This window comes from Macrotis lagotis, chromosome X (assembly GCF_037893015.1).
Source record: "Macrotis lagotis isolate mMagLag1 chromosome X, bilby.v1.9.chrom.fasta, whole genome shotgun sequence".
In the NCBI taxonomy this organism is placed as follows: Eukaryota; Metazoa; Chordata; class Mammalia; order Peramelemorphia; family Peramelidae; genus Macrotis; species Macrotis lagotis.
The window spans coordinates 678,162,436-678,184,956 of record NC_133666.1 but is presented as its reverse complement, the minus strand read 5'-3'; the positions used below and the strand labels follow the sequence as shown (position 1 = coordinate 678,184,956).

Genomic DNA, 22,521 nt, shown 5'->3' with positions numbered 1-22,521 from the left:
GGAGCCCCTTTAGCGCGGCCCCCCGGGTCCGCGAGCCCGGGCCGTTGCCCCCCGGCCCCCGCGGGCGCGCCGCAGCCGGCCGCGGGGCCGGGGATGGTGACCCTGGCCTCCCTGGTGTGGCGGAGGCTCCTGAGGAAGCGCTGGGTGCTGGGCTTGCTCTTCGGGCTGTCCCTCGTCTACTTCCTCAGCAGCACCTTCAAGCAGGTCAGTGCCCCCCGTGCCGCCGCTGGGGCTTCCAGCGGGCATCCCTTGGGCGGGGGGGGGGGGCGGGGACGGGAGAAAGCTTATTATTTTACAGCTGTGGAAACTGAGGCCGGGAGGAACCAGCCCGTTGTAGACCTTCCGTTTCCGAGCGAGAAGGGGCCTCGGGCACCCCCCCCCCCCCCAGCTCCTTCAAACCTTGTGGTTCGTAGAGGGGAAAACTGACCCCGGGCTTTCCTGGTGATTTCCATCGGATCCTGTGGGCACCTTTGGCCGTTTGACCTTGTGCCAAGGCAGCCTCGGACAGTCTGAGCCGGCCGGGATGCCAGGGAGACGCATGCTGAGGCTCGGGGTGCCGGATGGACTTCCCGGGGAGACGCTGCATCTCTCAGGCTAGAGATCGCTCAGGTTTATTATAGCCCTCCCGGAGAGATACTGTATCTCTCTGAGGTTTATTACAGCTCCCCCAGAGAGAGATACTGTATCTCTCAGGCTTACAGACCTTCCTTGCAGAGAGATACTGTATCTCTGCCATTTACAGATCTCCCAGAGTGCCTTGCTGGGGACTAGAACCCAGGAGTCCGAACTCCCCGATGCCCCACCCACTTCACTGGGCCTCAGTGGGCATTCTTAAAATGGGGTTAGAGCTGCCTGAATCCCCCATTGAGCTTGGGGTCCTGAGCTGGTGCTGTAGAGAATCGAGTCTCGGCATCTTGGAGACTGGAAAGCACTTGAAATGGATCCAGATGAATGAAAGAAATGAGAGGAGGCATCCCAGCCTTAGAATATGGAGACAGCCCTTGGCTGTATCAATAAAGAATCTGGGAGCCCAGGCCTGCGATTTTTGTTTGTCTCTGCTTTGCGGTCTCCTCAGCAATCACCATTAGGTGGAGTGGGCCTGGTTCCAGTTTTGTGGGTGGCGGTGGTGGGGGGGCACCAAATATGTGAAGGGAAGTAAGTGACCTTGAAGGGGCCAGTAAGGACTGTTTCAACTTTCCCCTGACTTGGCTGGAATTACTTGGCTGGAGTCTATGGAAGAATGAGAAAATAAGGAGGGAGAAAGCCGATCTGTTGTTGCCTTTGGGTTTTTTTTTATTGTTTTGACTGTTACCATGAAACAAAGAGCTATTGGGGTTCTTCCCTTCCCCCACATTTTATTTTTGTAAACAAGGATAGAATGTTTGCATGAATTGTGAAATAAGCTAAAATTTAGATGTTTAGCCCAGAGAAGGAAGAAGAAGGGGGAGAAGAGCAGTGCAAAGAAGGCTATGACAGCCTTATGGAAGAGGGATTAGCCTTGTTCTGCTTCGCCCCTTAGGATACAACATGAAACAAATGTTGGAAATTGGAAAATTTTGATTATGGGAAGGGAACCTCCCCCCAACTTTCCAAAGATCAGACCTCCCAAATGGAGAGGGCTTCCTTGGTGTAGTCATCAGGCCCAGGACCGAGGGAGATGACTGCTTGTTTTTAGAGGTCATTCAGAGGACATTGCCTGCCATATGAAAGATCTGGAGGATATGGAGATACACTTCAGGTCTCTGTCTTAAAGGAGCTTATATTATCTTTCAGGCTTGGATTGGGCTGTCGGTTCTGTAAAATAGATGCAGCTGGTTTTTAATAACTATTTAAATGTCACTGGTTCATCAACCAATTGGCATCCATTTTACTAAATGAGAGAAATTGTAGTTTTGTGGGATGTGGAGTTGGAGATGGGAGTCAGACCTCTAGCTGGGTGACCCTGGACATTATCTCCTGCTAGGGATTTCCAGCATTCATCAGATGAAAATGCAATTGGGAAATATTTAACATATGTAAAACAATTACAATAGAATAGATAATGCAAATATGTGGTGGGCATAGTCTACTGGTGACCAGGATCCTTACCTGGAGGTTAGTGATTCTGGTTCTACTTGAGTTTGACACAATTACTCCAGACAACTCTTAACCTTTAGTTTAATATTTTATTTCTTCCTTAATTACAGATAAAACCAATTTTTAACATTCATCTAAAAATTGTTGAGCTCCAAATTCTCTTCCTTCCTCCCCTTGTCCCCTCATTAAGAAGGCAAGCAGGTTATACAAGTGCAGTCCTGCAATATTAGTCATATTGTGAAAGAAAACAAAGGCAAAAAGGCAGGAAAAAAAATTTTAAAGTGTGCTTTGATCTACATTGATTACATTCAATGATCTATACATTGGCTAGATAGCACTTTTTCTATCCTGAGTTCCAAGAAACTCTTAAGGACCATCAGTTACAAAGAAGATGCCCATCCTCTTTGGGAGAGGTATTTTCCTCACCTGGAAGTTCCCTATTTCTGTGAAATCGTTTTGCAGATAAAAAAACTGAAGCAAACAGGGTTAAGTGACTTGCCTAGATTCATAAAGCTTGTAAGTGTATAAGGCCAGATTTGAACTCAGAAAGGTGAGTTTCTGACTCCAGGACTTATGCTCTAACACCATGGTGACATCGAGCTGCTTTCCTCTATATTATTATTGATATTATTTTCTTTTTATTTTAAACTCTTCCTGCCCCCCTCCCCCCCAGCAAGATCTCTGATACACAATCCAACCAGTTTTTCTTAAATGTTTACTATTTATTATCCCCTGTTGAGATCTAGGAATAAGACAAAAGGTAGCAAGAGCCCCTGCCCTCAGAAGATTACATGCTAATGACCAAACACATTCATCATCACAGGATCATTTTACTGACAAGGAAAATGAAGCTCAGAAAGGGTCCTTGACATATACAAAGTCACACAGGTTCTAAGTATCTATGAGAGGTTCAGACCTGGGATCCCTGACTTCTGTATTTCCTTCTTCCCTTCCCTTGGTGAGCAATCTGGGCATGAACCTGCTTGGTGACTTAGTGAGATGAGAGCCTTTCCAGTTTGGAAAGAATTGATGCTGTGAAGGCATAGGTTCAGGACCCACTGGACCTCCCCAGCTTCCAAGGCTTTAGAGAAGGGTCCAGCCTAGTGATTGAGGAAGGGGCTTTTGCTGGTTCATAATTTTTTGACTTCTGGAAAAGTTTATCAGCTTTGGAGCCAACTGAGAAAATAGAGATCATGGATAGAAGGGACTTTAGAGGTCACCTCTGCCCTTCCTGATTTTATAGATGAGAAACTCAGATTCAAGAGAAGTGATTGGCGTAAGGCAGGATTTGAACCCAGGTTCTCTTGTCAAATTCCAGAAACCTTCCACTCTTCCAGTCTAACTCTCTCATGTGATAGATAAGAAACTAAGGTTCAGAGATCAGAAGGAACAACATAGTAATAAAATTAATGATTAATATTAATGACTAATATTTCTATTACATTATATATGATATATATATATATATTATATTCAGGTTTGCAAAGCTTGTTACAAATATCTCATTTGACTTTCACATCAACCTGGGAGGGTGGGCACTACCATGTCCCCTCATTTTACAGGTAAGGAAACTGAAGCACCTAGGTTAAGTGACTTGCCCAAGGTCACATAGTTAGTAAATGTCTGGGGCCAAATTTGAACCCATGTCTTTCTGATTACTAGGTCCAGCACTCTACTGGGTCATCTAGCTTCCTCACTATTCCTCATTCCCCCTCTGGACCCTGCTCATATGCTACCATTTTAAAGAAAGTATTCTAAGACAGTATGGTACAGGGGAAGGAGCCCTGGTTCTGAAGGCACAGGAGCTGGGTTGAAATCCTACCTCTGAGGCTTATTCTCTGTGTGACCCTGGACAATCCTTCTGAAGATCAGTTTTTATCCACTGTAAAATGGGCAGATTGAGCTTGATGACCTCTGAGGTACTTTTAGTCTATAGGTTTTCCAATCCCCACTTTTTGGATTCCTTTGCCCCACCCTCCCACCTAGAGGATTTTACATGTCTTTTCTAACTTGTAGCTATGTCTGCTAACATTTTGTATCTGCTTAGCATACCTCTTCTATGAGAGGCAAAGGCTTTTCCCCATATTTCTTTTTTTCCTTCAATCTCTAGGGCTTAGTATTTGGTATACAGTAGGTGCTTCGTACATTTTTGCTCTATTGAATGGATTTTTTTTTATTAGGTCTGGGTTGGTCTGGGTTTAATCATCCTTCCTTTCCCCACCAACTCTGAGATTTGGGAATTTCCAACTCCAAACTCCCATGAGGTCTTAGCAACTTGCTTAAGATAGAAACAGACATTTGACTTATGCCTCAATTTCTAACAAGCAGCTCCAGAAAAATTGACCGTTGGATTAAGTGCAAGGATTCTCTGTTATGCTTGGCTTCTTTCCGGGCTACTGCCTCAGTTCCTTCCTCTTTGTGCAATTGGAGAAGGTAGCTTGGGGCCATGGGCCTGTTTGGTTTGGGTTTGAGGTTAGGAGACTGTGGTCTAATTTGTTACTGTCAACATTTCTTGAAAATAATGTAGAAATTGTCTCAGCTCTTAATTGAAGGCCATATTAAAAAATGACATCACCTTCGTTTTCAAATATAGACTTTCCCCCTCCCTTACCTAATGACTGAGACATCTGTAAAGTGGGATCCCTGAATGAACTTATTTTTTTAAAAACATTAGAATAGCTATTTTCAGTGGTTTCCTTTGTGATCCTTCATCTTTTATTTTGTGCATGTAAATACATAAGTCTGAGAATGGATGCTTAGGCTTCCTCATATCACCAACAGAGTCCATGGCAAGGTTAAAAACTTATGCCTTATAGCAAAGAATTAAAAAAAAATCATGGAACTCTGTTCATTCTATTTCTCTACCCATAAGACCTGTTTCCATTGTGCCTTATGAGTCCTAAAGTACTTTGTCACATCAACCCCTATGAGGATGAGTCTGTAATGGAAGCATCACTATCCTAAATTTGGTGATGTTTGTCTGTCATCAGGGAAATGATGCTATGACATGTATGTGCAAAGTCACCAGCCTCATTTTCTCCTCCAGAACTATCTGGGTCCAGTGGACAGATAGGAATCAGAACAACTGGAGATGGCCCTGGATATGAGACAGTCAAGGTTAACTGACTTGCTCAAGGCCACACAGTCTGTCTGAGACCAGATTTGAACTCAAGTTCCCCTGACTTCAGAATTGGTGCTTTATCTACTGTGCCAACTAGCTGCCCTGCATCATCTCACTAATGAGAGACTGAACCTTAGAAAAATGAACATAGTAACAATGGTATGATTCAGACAAAACCAAGAGCATGTGTATAACATATATATTCTTGTTATAATGTCCAGATGTGTGTGTGTGTGTGTGTGTGTGTGTGTGTGTGTGTGTGTATGAGAGAGAGAGAGAGAGAGAGAGAGAGAGATTAGTTCTGGCATTGCCTTTCCCACATCTTATATTCCATTTCTAAGGTTCCTCCCTCATCTGTTATTGTTATCCTCTGAGACTGTTAATTGGTGAATTGGCACCCATCTAAATATATAAAAGTTATTTTGGGGGGGCTCCTTACACAGATGAAATCCTTTAGTCAAAAAAACCCTAAAAGAACCTAACCCCCCCCAAAAAAAGTCAAGGAAGGTATCTGCTCATTTTGCAGACAACATAATAACTATATATTGCTTCAAGATTTGCAAAGCAATTTGTAATTATTCTCACAACAATCCTGGAGGTAAGTGCTATTATGATTCCCATTTTACAGATGTGAAAACTGAAGCAAACAGGGTAAAGTGACTTGCTTAGGGTCACACAGTTAATACATGTCTGAGATTGGATTCAAAGAATTGAGTTTTCCTGATTCCAGATCCTTCTTTGACACCTAGTTGCCTCTAATTAGCTCAAACATGACTAGAAAACTGAGCAGATGAGTTTCCTCAGTGTTTTTTCTCTTTTTTTTAAAGTTTAAAGTATTTCATCTTTCTCAGAGTACTTGTGTAGTCTTACCAGGTCTCAGAAGTGAAGTCTTGAAGTTGTTCATCATTTACCACCATTTATTTCTGGTCCTCTTTGTAGGAGGAGAGGGCAGTGAGAGACCGGAATCTCCTCCAGGTTCAAGATCGTGAGCAGCCTATCCCGTGGAAAGTGCAGTTTAACCTGGGTAACAGCAGTCGCCCCAGCAACCAGTGTCGGAACTCCATTCAAGGGAAGCTTCTCATCACGGATGAGCTTGGTATGGCCCTGGCCCTCTCTGGGCCTCATCATGGGCAGTTGTAGAAAGAGGAAAGTGAATGAGATCTCAGTTTCCTCATCTGTAAAGTAGGGATAATTCTGTACTCTATCAACCCCATGGGGAAGGGAAGTTGGCAAGCATTCAATACTTACCATGAGCCAGACATACCCAGGAAAGCACCATCATGGTCCTTGCCTTCTAAGGGAAGTAGAAGGAGAGACCAGAAAGGTCTCCTGCAGAGATGAGATCTGAACTCAGGCTTGGAAAAGGCCAGCAGGCAAACCATACCAATACTAATAGAGTTGTGAATGATTGAATGAAGTATTTATTAAACCTCTTTTGTTTGCAGAGCTCTGTGGTAAGTACTGAGGCAAATAAAGAAAGAAGTCCTGCTCTCAAGATGCTTCCATCCTCATTGGGGAGATAGTCAGTAGAAATGACAGCAAATTAGCTCTGTTTGGCTGCTGTAGCCGTGGTGGACTATAGGACCTCTCCATCCCATTAACAGCTGAAATCTGGTTTCTGTGATTTCTGTTGCAAGTCTGGCAGAGAGAGCCCATGGTCCTTTGGGTTTAACTGCCAAGCAGATAAAGAAACAGCTCATAGTTAATGTCATTTCAACTAATAAAATCTTATCTGTTTCTGATGTTGGACCATTTGGCAAAGCCAAGGACTCTGGTGTGAAGAATAGCAAGGAGGCTGGTGTCATAGAGTAATAGAGGCCTGGGAAGGGAGGAAAGGATAAGAAAACTGGAAAGGTAACAAGGAACCAGGTTAGGAAGAGATTTAAAAACCAAATAGAGGAGAATGAATGAATGAATGCATGCATGCATGCATCTGTATTTATGGACATATATATCCACAAGTCTCATGCGTGTATTATTTATATATTTCATATTTATGATAATGCACTAATTTATATTTATGCATTTACATATGCATATATATGGTATTGACATAACTAATATAAATATAATGTATTAAATATTTGAATAATGCATGCTTATATATGCATGCACACATATATGGATATATTATATATTTATTATAATATATGCTATATTACAATCCTACATACATATTAATATGCTTGCATGTGTATAATGTGTGACTGATATGTATGCATATGTTTTATATATATGTATCTATATGTTTTATAAATAAATGTTAATGTATAATATATTATGAATATAATGTATATATGTACATAGAGATAAATTAGACAGTCAGATAGATAGAATCCTCATGGTCATAGGGAGCCATTGAAGTTTATTGAGGAGGGGAGTGACAGCGTGTGAACCTTGCTTTAAGAAGATCACTTTAATGACTAAATAGAAGATGGACTAGTTTGGAGAAAGACAAGATAGGAGGAGACCCCTTAGCAGCCTGTTATAATTATTCAGGCATGAGGTAATAAGGGCCTGTATCTGAGTGGTGACATTGTCAGATAAGACAGAGAGATTCAAAGGTAGACACATCAGGCCTTGGCAGCAACCTGGATATGGAGGGGGTCTGAGAGAGTGATAGCAAGGATGATCCCACAGTTGTGAGCTTGTGGAGTCCAGTCCTAATTAAGTGAGAAAGAGGGGCAGGTGGGGAAAATAATGAGTTCTGTTTTGAATATGTTGAGACAGAAATTGAAATGAGATTTCATATATAGCCTGCTTTTGGAAGAGGAAATGGGTATGTCTGACAGGGTCACACAGGGAGATGATGCTGGAGTCAGGACCCATGGCAGCCATATTGCTGGATCCCTCTGAGGCTCCTAGAGATCTTTTCTTTATTCTCTTCTCTCTCTTACTTAACTAGGGATGATAAATTGTGCTGATGCAGCCTAGTTAAAAAGCCTGAGTCAGACCCCTGAGGCCTCAGAATTGAGTTTCACTGCAGGTCGCCGCCAGGGATGCATAACTTGTAAGACTAACAGACCCACGTGTCCTACAAACTGCGACAGCTGGTCTAATCACTTTGTATGGCTCAGTGAGAATGGCCTCATGAAATGACTAGTTCCTTTTCCATGTGCAGAGAAACATCCCTGCCTTGCCCACATCAGAGAGTGTCCACAATGCTCTGACTTCATCCTGCGGTTTCTCTTTGGTTCCCAAGGTTATGTCTGCGAAAGGAAGGACCTGCTTGTGAACGGCTGTTGTAATGTCAATGCTGCCAGCGCCAGGCGCTTCTGCTGTGATGGTTGCTTGTCCAATGGGTGCTGTGGTGCCTATGAATACTGCGTCTCCTGCTGTCTCCAGCCCAACAAGGTATGTGTCACAGAGTAATAGAGGCCTGGGAAGGGAGCTTCCTTCTAGGGATGAGAGTAGCTTTTTAACCCATTTTACAGATGAAAAGAGAGAGAGGCCCCAGAGATTTGGAGTAACTTACTCCATAGATTTGGAGTGACTTACTACACACAGCTGGTATCTGAAAGAGGATTCAAACATGAATCTTCCTGCCTCAAAAATCCAAACCTTGGTCTAATGGTCCATCCTTTGGAATACCAAGGAAGGAGGTATAGGGATGCAAAAGAGAGAAACAAAGATTGAGAATTAGGATGAGGGAGTGTGTTTCCAAGTTCTAGCTCTACTCTTCATTGCATGTGTGGCCTTGGACAAATTGCTAAACCTTTGGGCCTCAGTTTCCTTTTCTATACAATAAGGAAACTGGATGATCACTAAGGTGATCTTTCCCAGCAGCTGTAGAGCACCAGACCTAGGATCAGGTAATACAATTTATTTTATCATCAGTTTTGTAACTTTGATTGTATAAATCAGTGAGCCTTTTATTTCCAATTGGATGCATACATTTTTTAGAGAAACCTGTCCATGTTCACAGTACAAGTGCCCATTTCTTCACAGCCCCATCAACATGGAATGTGGTCTCTGATTACTTGTAAAAGGTGTATAGTTTGGGGGTGGCTAGGTGGCACAGTGGATAGAGCACCGGCCCTGGAGTCAGGAGTGCCTGAGTTCAAATCAGGTCTCAGACATTTAATAATCACTCAGCTGTGTGGTCTTGGGCAAGCCACCTAACCCCATTTGCCTTGCAACCCCCCCCCCCAAAAAAAAGGTGTATAGTTTGCATTTCTTCTAGGAAAGACTCTTTCTCTTGCCCCTCCCTTCCTGCCCTTTATTTTATGACTCTTATTAATAATGGCTGATATTATAACTGCTGAAAGGAACTGGTTGGCAGTGACAGTAAGTTAGTTCCTGTAACCCAGCCCATGTTTACAAGGAAAGAAACTTTTCCTTCTCAGCCAAATGGGTGGCTCCAGAGCATTGTGAGCTTATTGGCATTTCTTTTAGATAAGATACATCTTTCTACTGGAGGAAGGTCCTGGATATGGAGTCAGAGGACTTGGGTTTGAATTCTGGTTCAGGCACATGCTATACCTGTGTAACCTTCAGTGATTCAATTCCCAGGACCTCAGTTTCCTCATATGTAGAATGAAGGAGTTGGGTTAGGTGGTCTGTGAGGTGGCTTTGGTTGTTTACTCTGATCCCCTGTTTTCTTCCTGGGCCAAAACTTCAGGATCTTATAGCTTGAACCTCTTCTGTTTCCTCAGCAATTACTCTTAGAACGGTTCCTCAACCAGGCTGCAGCAGCATTTCAAAATCTTTTCATGGCTGTGGAAGATCACTTTGAACTGTGTCTGGCCAAATGCAGAACCTCATCTCAGGTGAGGAGATAGAATGGAGTGGGAAGGAGAAAAGAATTTGGGAAACCATACATTCAGGCTATTTGGGCTGGAGATAAGGGTAAGAATGATGATTCAAGTGATAAGCAAGATTTTAGAAAATAACTGCCTCTCTCTTCTAATTGCTGGAGATTAAAAAAACAACAAAAAAATGCTCCTGTCCTCAAGAGGCTTACATTCTCCCAGGGAGACAGTATGTACATAATAGATTCAAACTAGATAAAATAATTACTAGGTTGTTTTTTTAAACTATGACTCTTGAGATCAACTCTGTTCAATTTAACAAGCATTTATTAAGTGCCTGCTGTCTACCAGATACTATACTAGTATTGCAAAAATAGAGGGTCCCTAAGTTCACGGAGCTTTTCAAAGGTTAATTTTAATCTTCTATCCCTTAAACTTAATAAACATTCCATTTCCCATTACTGGGAATTTATATAGACTTCCTCCTCATGTCTGGAGCCTCTTAGAAATATTGACTTCCTTGAAGGCTCAGCTCACATGCCCACAAAAAGTAAAAAGAAACTTGGAATATCCAATGTTCCAAAGTAGGCTGAAGGTGCTTTAAAAGGTGAATACACTAGCTGCTGGGGAGAATGGAGAAATTTAGCTATCATTAGTTCTCTGATTATTGGAGGTACTTTCTCCCCAGTGCAGTTCTTTGCTTTTTTTTTTAACACCACCATCACTGAAGAGTCAGAAGAATCCTTCAAACGTAAAGGGCTGAAGCAACTAGGTGGCTCTTTGGATAGAGCACTGACTCTGGAATCAGAAGGATCTGAGTTCAAACCTGGCCTCCAACATTTGATAATTACCTAGCAGTGTGACCTTGGGCAAGTCACTTGGACCCATTGCCTTGCAAAAACCAAAAAAAAGGCATAGGGTAAAAAATAAATCTCCTTTTTGGCCCTGCAGCTCATTGTTTAATGTCTACCCTGCTTGGACTGAACCCCTCCTGGCTTCTCTGTGTTTGTCCACAATATTGGACATAGTCTGCTGTCAGGATGACATTTGGAATTCTTGACCAACTTAGTAGGACCAGTTTGAATTGTATTCCACTGTTGGAGCCTTTGAGGAGCTGAGTCCTCCAGGGAAATATATAAGTAGTGATCTCTTTGCAAGATCCTTCACTAGGATTCCTTTATGGGAGATACTAGGGCTATAATCAGCCCATTACAAGATGGAGAATCAAAAATATAGGCTTGAAGAATTGAAGGAAAGGTTCCTTCTTCCTTATCATCTTGGGCACTTCCTTCCCTTAAGTAGAATACTGAGATGTAGAGCTTCCTTTTATCTTGAGTCCTTGAGTGTCCCAATATTGCCTGGAAAAAATTCAAACCTGGGAGAGTTCTTTCTTTCCTTAGCACTTGCAAATAACTGCTTGTTTAAGGTTAGATGAATATTCTATGAGTGAATAAGAGGGTTTTATTATAGTAGCTATAATTCTCAGTGGGAAAGGTGAGTGAAAGATAAGCAGACACATTTATGTAGGATTAAATTCTTTTCTACACATTGAGAAGGTATGTGATATCAATTATACTTAAGAAATCACACAAAACATTTCTATATTAGCCATGTTGCAAAAAAAAGTAAAAATTCAATAAAACAACGTGAAAAAATTATACTTCATTATGCATTCAGAGTTTATCAGTTCTCTGGAGATGGATAACATTTTTCATCATGAGTCCTTTGGCATTGTCTTAGATCAATATATTGCTCAGAAAAGTCAGATCATTCATAGCTAATCATTGTACAATGTTGCTATTATTATAAAAGTGTTCTCCTGGTTCTGCTCACTTCGCTTTGCATCAGTTCATTTAAATCTTCCCACATTTTTTCTGAAATTAGGAGGACCTAGGTTCAAATCCTGCCTTTGAATCACGTTGACTAGGTGACCCTGAACAAGTCATTTGCCCTTTCAGTACCTTACATGACTAACATTTGTAAGAGAGAAAGTGCTAACTTGCATTTGTAGAAGGACTTTCCTCACTGGGGAGATCCCTTAACTAAGGAAATCATAGGAAATCATCTCTATTCCTCTCCCTACAACTAAATTTCCTTATCTTTCAAAGCAGTTGGGTGGTACACTACATAAAGTTCTGGGCCTAGAGTCAGGAAGACCTGAATCAGTTCAAACCTCAAGACATAATTAGCTCTCTGACGCCCAAATGAATCATAATTTTTGTTTGCCTCAGTTTTCTTATCTATAAGAGCACATGTCTTCCAGGGTTATTGTGAGGCTCCATTAAAATAATAGTTGTCAAGTGCTTTGAACATGGTCTGACACAATAAATACCAATGTTGGCTGTTATTGGCTATCATCATTATTGTTATAATAAACAGTAATTATTATAATTAGTGCTAAGGAAGAGGAAATGGTTAACCCCTCTCTCAATAGAATTAGTTCCATGAGGAAATGGTATGCATACTCCTTTGAAATCTATCTTACCCAAAAGAGAAATACATGAAGAATGGTATGAGAGAAGGGAGAGGGCAGTAACATAATGAAGGGAAGATTAAGACAGTTGATGATTCATTTGAGAAAAGAATAAGGTAAAAAGAGAGAGAAAAAAGGATAAAAAAAATAAAATGGGGGTAGCTAGGTTGGCATAGTGGATAAAGCACTGGCCCTGGGGTCAGGAGTACCTGAGTTCAAATCTGGTCTCAGACACTTAATAATTACCTAGCTGTGTGGCCTTGGGCAAGTCACTTAACCCTGTTTGCCTTGCAAAATAAATAAATAAATAAATGAGATGGAAATATACAGCAATCATAATTGAATGTGAATGGGATGAACTCAAAATAAAACAGAAACAGAGCAAAATGGATTAGAAACCAGAATGCAACAGTATGTTGTTTGCAAGAAACACACTTGAAACAGAAAGACACACACACACACACACACACACACACACACACACACACACGTAAAATAAGGGGTTGGAGCAGAATTGGTTAATGCTTCAACTAAGGTAATAAAAAAAGGCAAGGTATAGCAATCATGATATCAGAAAAAAGCAAAAACAGGCCTATTTAAAAGAGATAAGCAGGGTAGCGACATTTTGCTAAAAGGTAATATAGACAATGAAATATATATGAGTCAAAAGTATGTCCATATTATTAAAAGAAAAATAATTTAAAAGAGGAAATAAGATAGTCAAAGTATACTAGTGGGAGATATTAACTTTCCCCTCTCAGAACTAGATAAATCTAAATAGAAAATAAAGAAATTTAGGAGATGAATAGAATTTTAGAAAAGTTAGATATGATAGACTTTTGAGAAAAAGTTGAATGAGAATGGCCAGGAATATTTTTTTCTCAGATCTATGTGGAGCCTTCACAAAAGTTGAAAATATATTAGGGCATTAAAAACCTTAAAAACAAATGAAGAAAAGCAAAAGTATTAAATGCATCCTTTTCAGACCATAATGCAATAAAAATTACATCCAATGAAAGATCATATGTGCATAAATTAAAAATTAATTGGAAACTAAATAATCCATGACAGGTAGGTGGCACAGTTGATAGAATGCCAGCCCTGGAGTCAGGAAGAGTCATCTTTCTGAATTCAAATCCAGTCTTACAAATTTACTAGCAGTGGAGCTAGACAAGTCAGTTAATCCTGTTTGCCTCAGTCTTTTCATCTGTAAAATGAGCTGATGAAGGAAATGATAATCTACTCCAGGTTTTTGTCAAGAAAATCCCAAATGGATTCATGAAGAGTGAGACATAACTGAAAAACAACACTTACATATATCAGTAAAATAAAGAATGCATCAATGAATTGGGCACTCAACTAAAAACTAGAAAAAAGAACAAATTAAGAATCTTCAATTAAACACCAAATTGGAAATGCTGAAAATTAAATGAAAGATTAATAAAATTGAAAGTAAGAAAATCATTGAACTGATAGATAAAACTGGGAACTGGTTTTATTTAAAAGCAGCAACAATGAAATAGATAAATCGTTTGTTAATTTTATTTAATACAAGAAGAAAACTCAATTACTAGTATCAAAAATAAAAAGGATAAATTCACCATCAATGAAAATCAAATTAAAGCAATTATTAGGAGCTATTTTGCTCAATTATATACCAATAAATCTAATAATCTAAGTGAAATGGATGATTGTTTACTAAGATATAATTTGCCCAGATTAACTAAAGAGGAAATAGAAAACTTAAGTATCTTAGAAAAAAGTAAATGAACAAGCTTCAAATGAATTCACTAAGGAAATAGCCCCATGACCAGATGGATTCACAAATGAATTTTACCAAACATTTAAAGAATAATTCCAATACTATGTAAACTATTTGAGAAAATAGGCAAAGAAGGAGTCCTTCTAAATTCTTTTTATGACACAAATATGATGTTTATGCCTAAAGCAAGAACAAATAAAAGAGAAAGAAAACTGTAGACATTTTTCCCTCACAAATATTGATACAAAAATTACTAGCAAGGAAATTATAGCAGTGTGTAATGAAGATCCTACACTGTGATTCAAACTAGCAATGGAGGTCTGGTTCAATTTTAGAAAATTCTGCATAATTGGCCAGAAACAAAAAACAAAAAACCAAAAATCTTATGATTATTTCAGTTGATGCAGAAAACAACCTTCGACAAATTATAGGCAAACAAAATCACTCTTTGAATTGGATACCTGGAGAATCAACTAAAAAATTATTTGGAAGAATTAACTTTAGCAAAGTTGCAGGATATAAAGAATAAATCCAATAGTATGTGACTATAGTAATCTAATGTTTGATGAACCCAAATATCCAAGCTTTGGGGACAAGAAGTCACTATTTGACAAAAATTGGTATGAAAACTAAAAAGCCATTTGTCAGAAACTTAGGCCAACAATCACAGTTGTTAAAATCTTGTATACCAAGATAAAGGCCAAAATGGATGTATTGTTTAGAAATTTAAAAAATGATGATATAAGGAAATTAGAGGAGTATGGAAAATTTTGCCTTCTCAAAGATGAGAAGGATTTTTGACCAAATGACTGAATGAGGATCACAGGAACCCAGATGGTTCCAGAGGAGAAAGTGAGACTGATGACTTAGCACAGCACCCCCTCACTCAAATCTAATTCATGTGCAAATCACCTCCTTAATATCTTGGTTTTCGAGAACAAAGGAAAAACATCATCAAAATTTAAAGGCTTTTGCATAAATAAAACCAATGCAGCCAAGGAAAAGCGGAAAACTCAGGAGTAAGATGGATTTATATACTATATTTCTTTGATAAAGACCTCATTTCTCATATACATAGAAGATTGAGTCAAATTTATAAGAAATGTGAGTCATTCCCCAATTTGTAAATGTTCAAAGGAAATTAACTCACAGTTTTCAGAAAAGATCAATGCTGTTTATAGTCATAATTTTAAAAATATTCTAAATCACTATTAATTAGAGAAACTCAAAATTTAAATAATCGAGGTACCACCTCACAACTATCAAATTGACTATTATGACATAAAAAGAAAACAAAGTTGGAGAGGATGTGGAAAAATTGGAATACTAATTCACTGTTGGTGGTGTTATAAACTGATACAGCCAGTCTGAAGAACAATTTGGAATTATGCTCAAAGTACTATAAAACTGCATGCCTATTGACCCAACAATATCTCTCTCTGTATCCCAAAGAAATTAAAGGAAAAGGACCTATTTGTTAAAAAAAAAAATAATAATACAACTCATTTTGCAGTGACGAAGAATTAGAACTTGTGGGGATAACCATATTGGGAAATGACTGAACTGTTGTGCTATAAGAAATGACAAGCAGGTGAATTTCAGGGAAATCTTAGAAAAATGTTCATGATGAACTGATGCTGAGTGAGATGAGCAGAACCATAAAAACATTGTACACCCTAACAACAACATGGGGGACTTGCTCATTCCATCAATTCAACAACCAGGGACAATTTGAGGGTATCTGTGATGGAGCATACCATCTGTATCCAGTGAAAGAACTGTGGAGTTTGAACAAAGACCAAGGACTATTAACTTTAATTTAGAAAAAAAAAACTGATATCTTATTGTCTGATCTTGCTATCTCGTATACTTTGTGTTTCTTCCTTAAGGATATGATTTCTCTCTCATCACACTCAATTTGGATCAATGTATACCATGGAAACAATGTAAAAATTGGAAAATTGCCTTCTGTGGGGGGGATAGGGGAGTAAGATTAGGGGAAAATTTGTAAAACTCAAAATAAATAAAATCTTAAAAAGAAAAACTTGCATGAACTGATGCAAAGTGAGCAAAAGCAGGAGAATATTGTGCAGAATAATAACAATATTGTGTGGTGATCAATGATGAAAAACTTAACTACGCAGTTTAATACAGTGATCCAAGACAGTTCCAAAGAACCCATGGTAAAAAATGCCATCCAGAGAGACAATTGATGGAGCCTATGTGTGATTGAAGTGTAATTTTTTCGACTTTCTTTTTCTTTTTTACAACATGGCTAATAATGGGTATATGTTTTGCATTATTTCACATGTATAATTGATACCTCATTTCTTTGCTTCTCAGTATGAGGAAGAGATTTCAAACTCAAATTTTTTTAATGAGTTAAAAATAAATGATAAAATGTTTAAAAAGACAAAAAAAATCATTGCTGCTGCTTACTGCTGAAAGAATGTAACAGTCTGCTTCTTTTGTCTCCACTCCTCATCCCAGTGACTTTCCAAGCCAGAATAGCTCCTTCCTGGTCACCATTTTCCCATTTCTCATATTTTCCTCTTTATAATATGAGCTTCCAACTAGTAGAATACCTTGCAGGCAGCAGATATTTAATATATTTTTGTTGAATGGTTCAATTGGAGTGAGAACCAGCTAGAATGTGACAGTGAGTTTCTGAACAAGATGTCCAAGGTTGTCCGTTTCTTTCCTCCAAGTTGGAAAGTCTTAGGAAGTTTTGTGCTTGAATTCTCTCTTTGTCTGTTTCTTTCTGTCTCTTTGTCTCTCTCTTTCCATCCTCTCTACTCCATATCTCTCTCATTCTTTCATGGGTCTCTTCTCTTTCTTTTTTCTCACAGAGTGTGCAGCATGAGAACACCTACAGGGACCCCATTGCCAAATATTGCTATGGAGAGAACCCACCAGAGCTCTTCCCTGCATGATGGGGTGCAGGGCTGGAAAGAACTGTGCCCATGAGGCCAGATCATAAGAGGAGAAAGAGGAGTGGAGGTGAAGACCTCAGCCTGCTCTTGGGGAATAGGGGTATCTCTTCAGACTCAAAATGAGCCCATGGGTTAGAAGATTTACCCCTCAGTTGAGGTTGGGCCTCTGCCTGCCCCAGTATAAACTGGAGAATGGTGCTGAAGGGGACCATGGGGAAATCAAGACCCTTCTTCAGCTGTCCACCCTTCTCCCTACATTGAACACCTTGGCCTTGCTGGGCAGACAGGTTCTCTCAAGATGCAACCGCAATAAGGATCCAACCAAGTGGTTGGAACACCTCAAACAGAGCAGATCTCCTTCCCTCTCCTCCCCTCCCTCCTCAATTCCTACAAAAGGGAACTGGGAGTGAGACTCCTTTGGTTGGACTTTAGAGTTCAGTGATTCACTTTTGACCTGAGCTCTAACTTTGTATATAATTGTAAATTATTTATTGGACTGATTTGGGATGGTAGTGAAGAGGAGTATTTCTTGCAGCCAAAAGCTATTGCCTTTCAGCTTCTATTTAGATTTGTCCCAGAGCAAAAGATTAGATTTCTGCTGATTCCTCATGTTAACATGTTTTGTGACTTGAAAGGATCCATTTGTACACATCAAATCGTTTTTCTCTAGGGGCCCAGACTTCTCCCAGCATGGCCCCAGTTTCTCATCCAGTGAAATGTCTTCCTGCCTAACTCTTCTTAATGTCAGTGGTGCCCTGTTACCTTCAGCCAAATGTACAAAAGAATTTGATACCTCCCAAGAGACATGACTGCCCAAACCATCAACAGGCCAGCTGGTCTACCCTTAGGTGTTGACTTATTCACTGGCATTTGAGAGAACGATTTTACCCAAGGGTTTCACAGTGAAATCTAACTAGTTTCTGATTCTCCTTGCCTTGCTTTGGGTTGCTGCCCTGGGGGGAGGCCTTGGGAAAATCAGCCCCATTTCTATGAGGCCAGTTAGAAATGCTGAGTACTTTTCTTGTAGTGAATGTCTGGCAAACTTGCTCTCTCACTGCTTCTGCCTCAGTTTCCCCAGCCCTTGAACTGACATGTTGGTTCTCCTATGCTCTAAACAGTTCCCAGTTTTGAGGGGTTTCAGTCTGTTTTTATGTATGAGCAGAAACTGAGAGAAGGTCTGGACCCTCCTGTCATGGTAGGGACTATTTGATTTGTGGTCAGCCAGTTAGGGTACTTTGGCCCCCAAGGTGGTAGAGCAACTTCAGCCCTTTAACCTGATGAAGAATGATGCTGTAATTGCCTTTGCAAGGGAATTAGGAGAACACTGGGGTGGGAGTCAAGAGACCTGAACTTGAGTATTTAAGTCTTGCCCTACCATTTGCTTGTTATGACAGTTGGCAAAGTAGGCTCTTCTCCTGACCTCAGAAATGGAAGGATTGAACTGAATGATCTGCAAAGTTCCTTTTAACCTGGATTCTCTGTTGCAGCTCCTGTCCCTTCTAGCTACCCCCCTCCATCTTCAGTCCTGATGCTTTCTTGGTCTGTTGTTCTGTGTGCTAGGAATTCTCCCCCTGCCCCGGCTTTGCTTCTTGCTCCAAGTGTTAAGGTCTTCCTTCTCCCCCAGCTTGCTGCTTGCTCTGAGGGCTTCCTTCCCCCAACTTTGCTTCTTGTTCCAGGTGCTAAGGTCCCCCTCCCATTGCTGCTTGCTTCATGTGCTAAACGTTCCCTTCCCCAGTTAACTGCTTGCTTCAAGTGCTAAGGGCTCCCCACCCCAGCTTTGCTTCTTGCTCCAAGTGCTGAGCCTCTCCCCTTACCCCCCCACCTCCGCCAGCTTTGCTGCTTGCTCTGAGGGATTGCTCCCCTCCAGTTTCGCTTCTTGCTCCATGTGCTAAGGACTTCCCCTCCCAGCTTTACTGCTTGCTTCATGTGCTAAAGCCCCCCCCCAAGCTTTGCTTCTCGCTCCAAGTCCTAAGGGCTTCTCCCCAGCTTTGCTTCTTGAACTGAGTGCTTCACCCCCTCCCCAGCTTTGCTTCTTGCTCCAAGTGCTCCATGCCCCCTTCCTAGCTTTTTACTCCAAGTGCTAATAGATCCCCCCCAGCTTTGCTTCTTGCTCCAGGTGCTAAGGACTCCCCCCCCCTCAGCAGCTTTGCTTCTTGCTCCAGGCTAAGGGCTCCCCCCCAGCTTTGCTTCTTGCTCTAGGTGCTAAAGGCTCCCCCCACAGCTTTGCTTCTTGCTCCAAGTGCTAAGGACTACCCCCCCCAGCAGCTTTGCTTCTTGCTCTAGGTGCTAAGGGCTCCCCCCCCAGCTTTGCTTCTTGCTCCAAGTGCTAAGGAACCCCCCAGCTTTGCTTCTTGCTCCACATGCTAAGGACTCCTCCCCCCCAGCTTTGCTTCTTGTTCCAAGTGCTAAGGACTCTTCCCACCCAACCCCCATGCCCTCTCTCCAGCTTTGCTTCTTATACTGAGGGCTCTTCCCCAGCTTTGCTTCTTGCTCCAGATTCTAAGACCTCCCTCCCAGCTTTGCTTCTTGTTCCAAGTGCTCTCAGCTCTCCCCAGCTTTGCTTCTTGTATTGAGAGCTCCCCCCAGCTTTGCTTCTTGCTCCAAGTGCTAAATACTCTCCAGTTTTGCTTCTTGATCTAAGTGCTAAGAACCCCCAGTTTTGCTTCTTGCCCTGATGGCTCCCCCCATCTAACTTTGCCGCTTTCTGTGTGCTAAGGCTCTGCCACCCCTTCCCCGGCTTTGCTTCTCTCACCCACACCCCTTTTGCTGCTTGCTCACACAATCTGATGCTTTCTTAAACTCAGTCACAAGAGTTCCTCCCTTTGCCCCAACCCTCTTCACCTAAATCTGAAGCTTTCTTGGTTTGATTGAGCTACCCCCAAATATTGATATTTTATTGAGCAGAGTGATGAGGTCTACACCCCCCCCTTGACACCCTCTTACCCTGATTCTAAAACTGATCCTTTCTTGGTCCATGTCCTAAGAAGTCCCCAATGTTGTCCTGCCCCCTTCTTTGATGCTTTGATGTCTAAGAAGGACTTCTCCCCAGCTTTGATGCTTTCTTGGTTTGGAGGCTAAGCTCTGATGTTTTCTTTCTCCATGTACTTAGGACCCCTCCTGTCCTGTCAACCCCCCTAAATAATAAAAGTGCTGTTACTTTCCTGTATGTATTAAGAATATCTCCCCCCCCCCCAGTGTTGATGCTTGATCTTTTTGCTAAGGGCTCCCCCCACTCCCACCAAAAGCAAACATAACTTCTGATGCTTTCTTGGTCTGTGGATTAAAACTCCCTATCTCCCTCTCTCTTCTCCCTACCCCTTTCCCCAAGCTTTGATGCTTGCTCTAGGTGCTAGGGGACTTCCCCTTCACCACCAACTGTTTCACATTGAGTGTCTCTTCTATTTGTGGTGGTACCTATTCATATGAGTCTTGTATAATGTCTCAATCTCTCACTGTGAACACTGTGTGTGTGTGTGTGTGTGTGTGTGTGTGTGTGTGTGTGTGTGTTTACACATGCTTGTGCTTCCCTCCTCCAGGCCCTACTTACCTGGGGTTAAGCTTTCTTACCACCATCTTGGATTCAGACAAGTTTGATGGGTAATAGTAGCTTGACTCCTGTGCCCTTCCTCTTCTTTCCCTGTGAGTTCTTTCTTGTTTTCATGTACAATAACCGCCATTATATGTTTCTGCCCATTACCTCATTGGACACAACAACCCTGGGAAGGTTGGCTATCAGGTAGTACTATCCCCATTCTACACAGAAGGAAATTGAGACTTATTAATTCTGCCCAGGGTCACTTGGCTAATAAGTGTGGGTGGGGGAAGCAGGGTTCAAATTTGGGTCTTTCCACACATTGGGCAATCATTCTTTCCATTTTCTATGTTTCTGAAGCTATTTCCCTCAATTCCAACCCTACCCTTCCCACTTGGACTCCCCCAAAGAAAGTCTTCATTGATTAGGATGACTTAACTAAGCATCTTAAGATGGCGACTTGATTTGGTAACCCTTTGTTTTTGCCTTTTCCTCTTGACATAATGTGTGGGTGGGGCCTCCTTTGTGTGTAATGTGTTTTCAATGGTGCTGACTTAATAAAATTTGTCTCTCAAAATGACTTGAGTGTCTTTATTGATTATCTAGCCCTTGACTTCCCAAGGATGGAGCGACATGGGGCCAGCACCTTTCTGTAGATCCCTCTTGGTTCTAGTCCTTAGGTTAGGCCCATGAAATCATTTGGGCTGGCACTGCCATGGCAACCACAGGGGGACTCAACATTCATTAAATCTAGGAGTTTTTTAGAGATGAATTCATTAAATGTTTGACCAAACATAGGCCAATTTTTAAATTGATAATGTTGAAAGGTGTTAGAATGATATTTTTCCCATTGTATCTACAGCAGCTAAAGATTCTTCATAGAAATAACCTGTTAGCAAGTGGACTCTGCCTTTTACAAGGAAATGTCCCTATTTCCATATACTTAATTGATTAGTTGTCCTTTGTTCTTGAGGAGGACCAAAATAACATCTCTATGTTGGGGTCAAGGTACAGTGTATGTGATTGTGATTTATCAGACAGGCCAGATCTGGCACAAATAGTCCATATGAACATTTGGAATGGAGATGTCTAAATTTGTGCATCTCATGGGATACCTAACTAAAATATGTTTGAATACTAGTGTCTTAAACCTTTCAGGATACTCATCAATGTCTCTTATCTCCTTGTGAAGCAAAGAGAACAAATTTCATCCCCATTTTCCAGATGAGAAAACAGGCCCATGGAGTGGATTCCCCCTTACATCTCACACTTGTCCACTTTTCTCAACTTGGCTACTATCCCAAGGTGAGACTAAAGACCTAGCTTACTCTTAGCTGGTCTTCCTGCTTCTTTCCCTTTTAAACCAGCCTGCCTACAGCTACCAAAACAAGGTGCAAGCTTGACCATGTTACTCAAAACCATCAGATATGTAGGTTGGGAGGAACTTAAGTGGCCATCCAGGCCAACCCAAATATAGAAAGAATACCCATTATGACTTAACCAATAAAAAGTCACTCTGAAGATTTCTACTCCCAGAGCATAGAAATAGCTTAATAGCTCGAAGATAAAATATAGACTCCTCAGTCTGGCCTTTGACAGTCTTCATGACTTTTTTATTCCAATCGTCATTGTCTTACTGCTTCACTCATAGATCTTAGTGCTGAAAGAAACCTCAAAGATTCTCCACTACTTCTTACTAACCATGAGCAAACAGACTGAGGAATATTGACCAATGGCACATGAGTGGTATCTAAGTTGAAATATGAACTTATGATTATTCAGTTGTTTCCCTACTGTATCTTTTTCAGCTCACTTGGAATGCCAGCCATTCCCCAAATTTGTCATTGCACTTGGCTCTCCCCTTACCACACCA

At 41.0% G+C, this 22,521-nt stretch overlaps 1 protein-coding gene across 1 annotated transcript; it reads left to right on the top strand.

Moving 5' to 3' along the window:
• Positions 1-5: 5 nt before the first annotated feature.
• Positions 6-21,225, top strand: SPRING1 (SREBF pathway regulator in golgi 1). Its single transcript, XM_074205905.1, has 5 exons — positions 6-204; positions 6,137-6,293; positions 8,400-8,551; positions 9,853-9,966; positions 17,033-21,225. The coding sequence occupies exons 1-5, from the start codon at positions 94-96 to the stop codon at positions 17,114-17,116; spliced, it is 618 nt and encodes a 205-aa protein (XP_074062006.1). The 5' UTR covers positions 6-93; the 3' UTR covers positions 17,117-21,225.
• Positions 21,226-22,521: the final 1,296 nt, after the last annotated feature.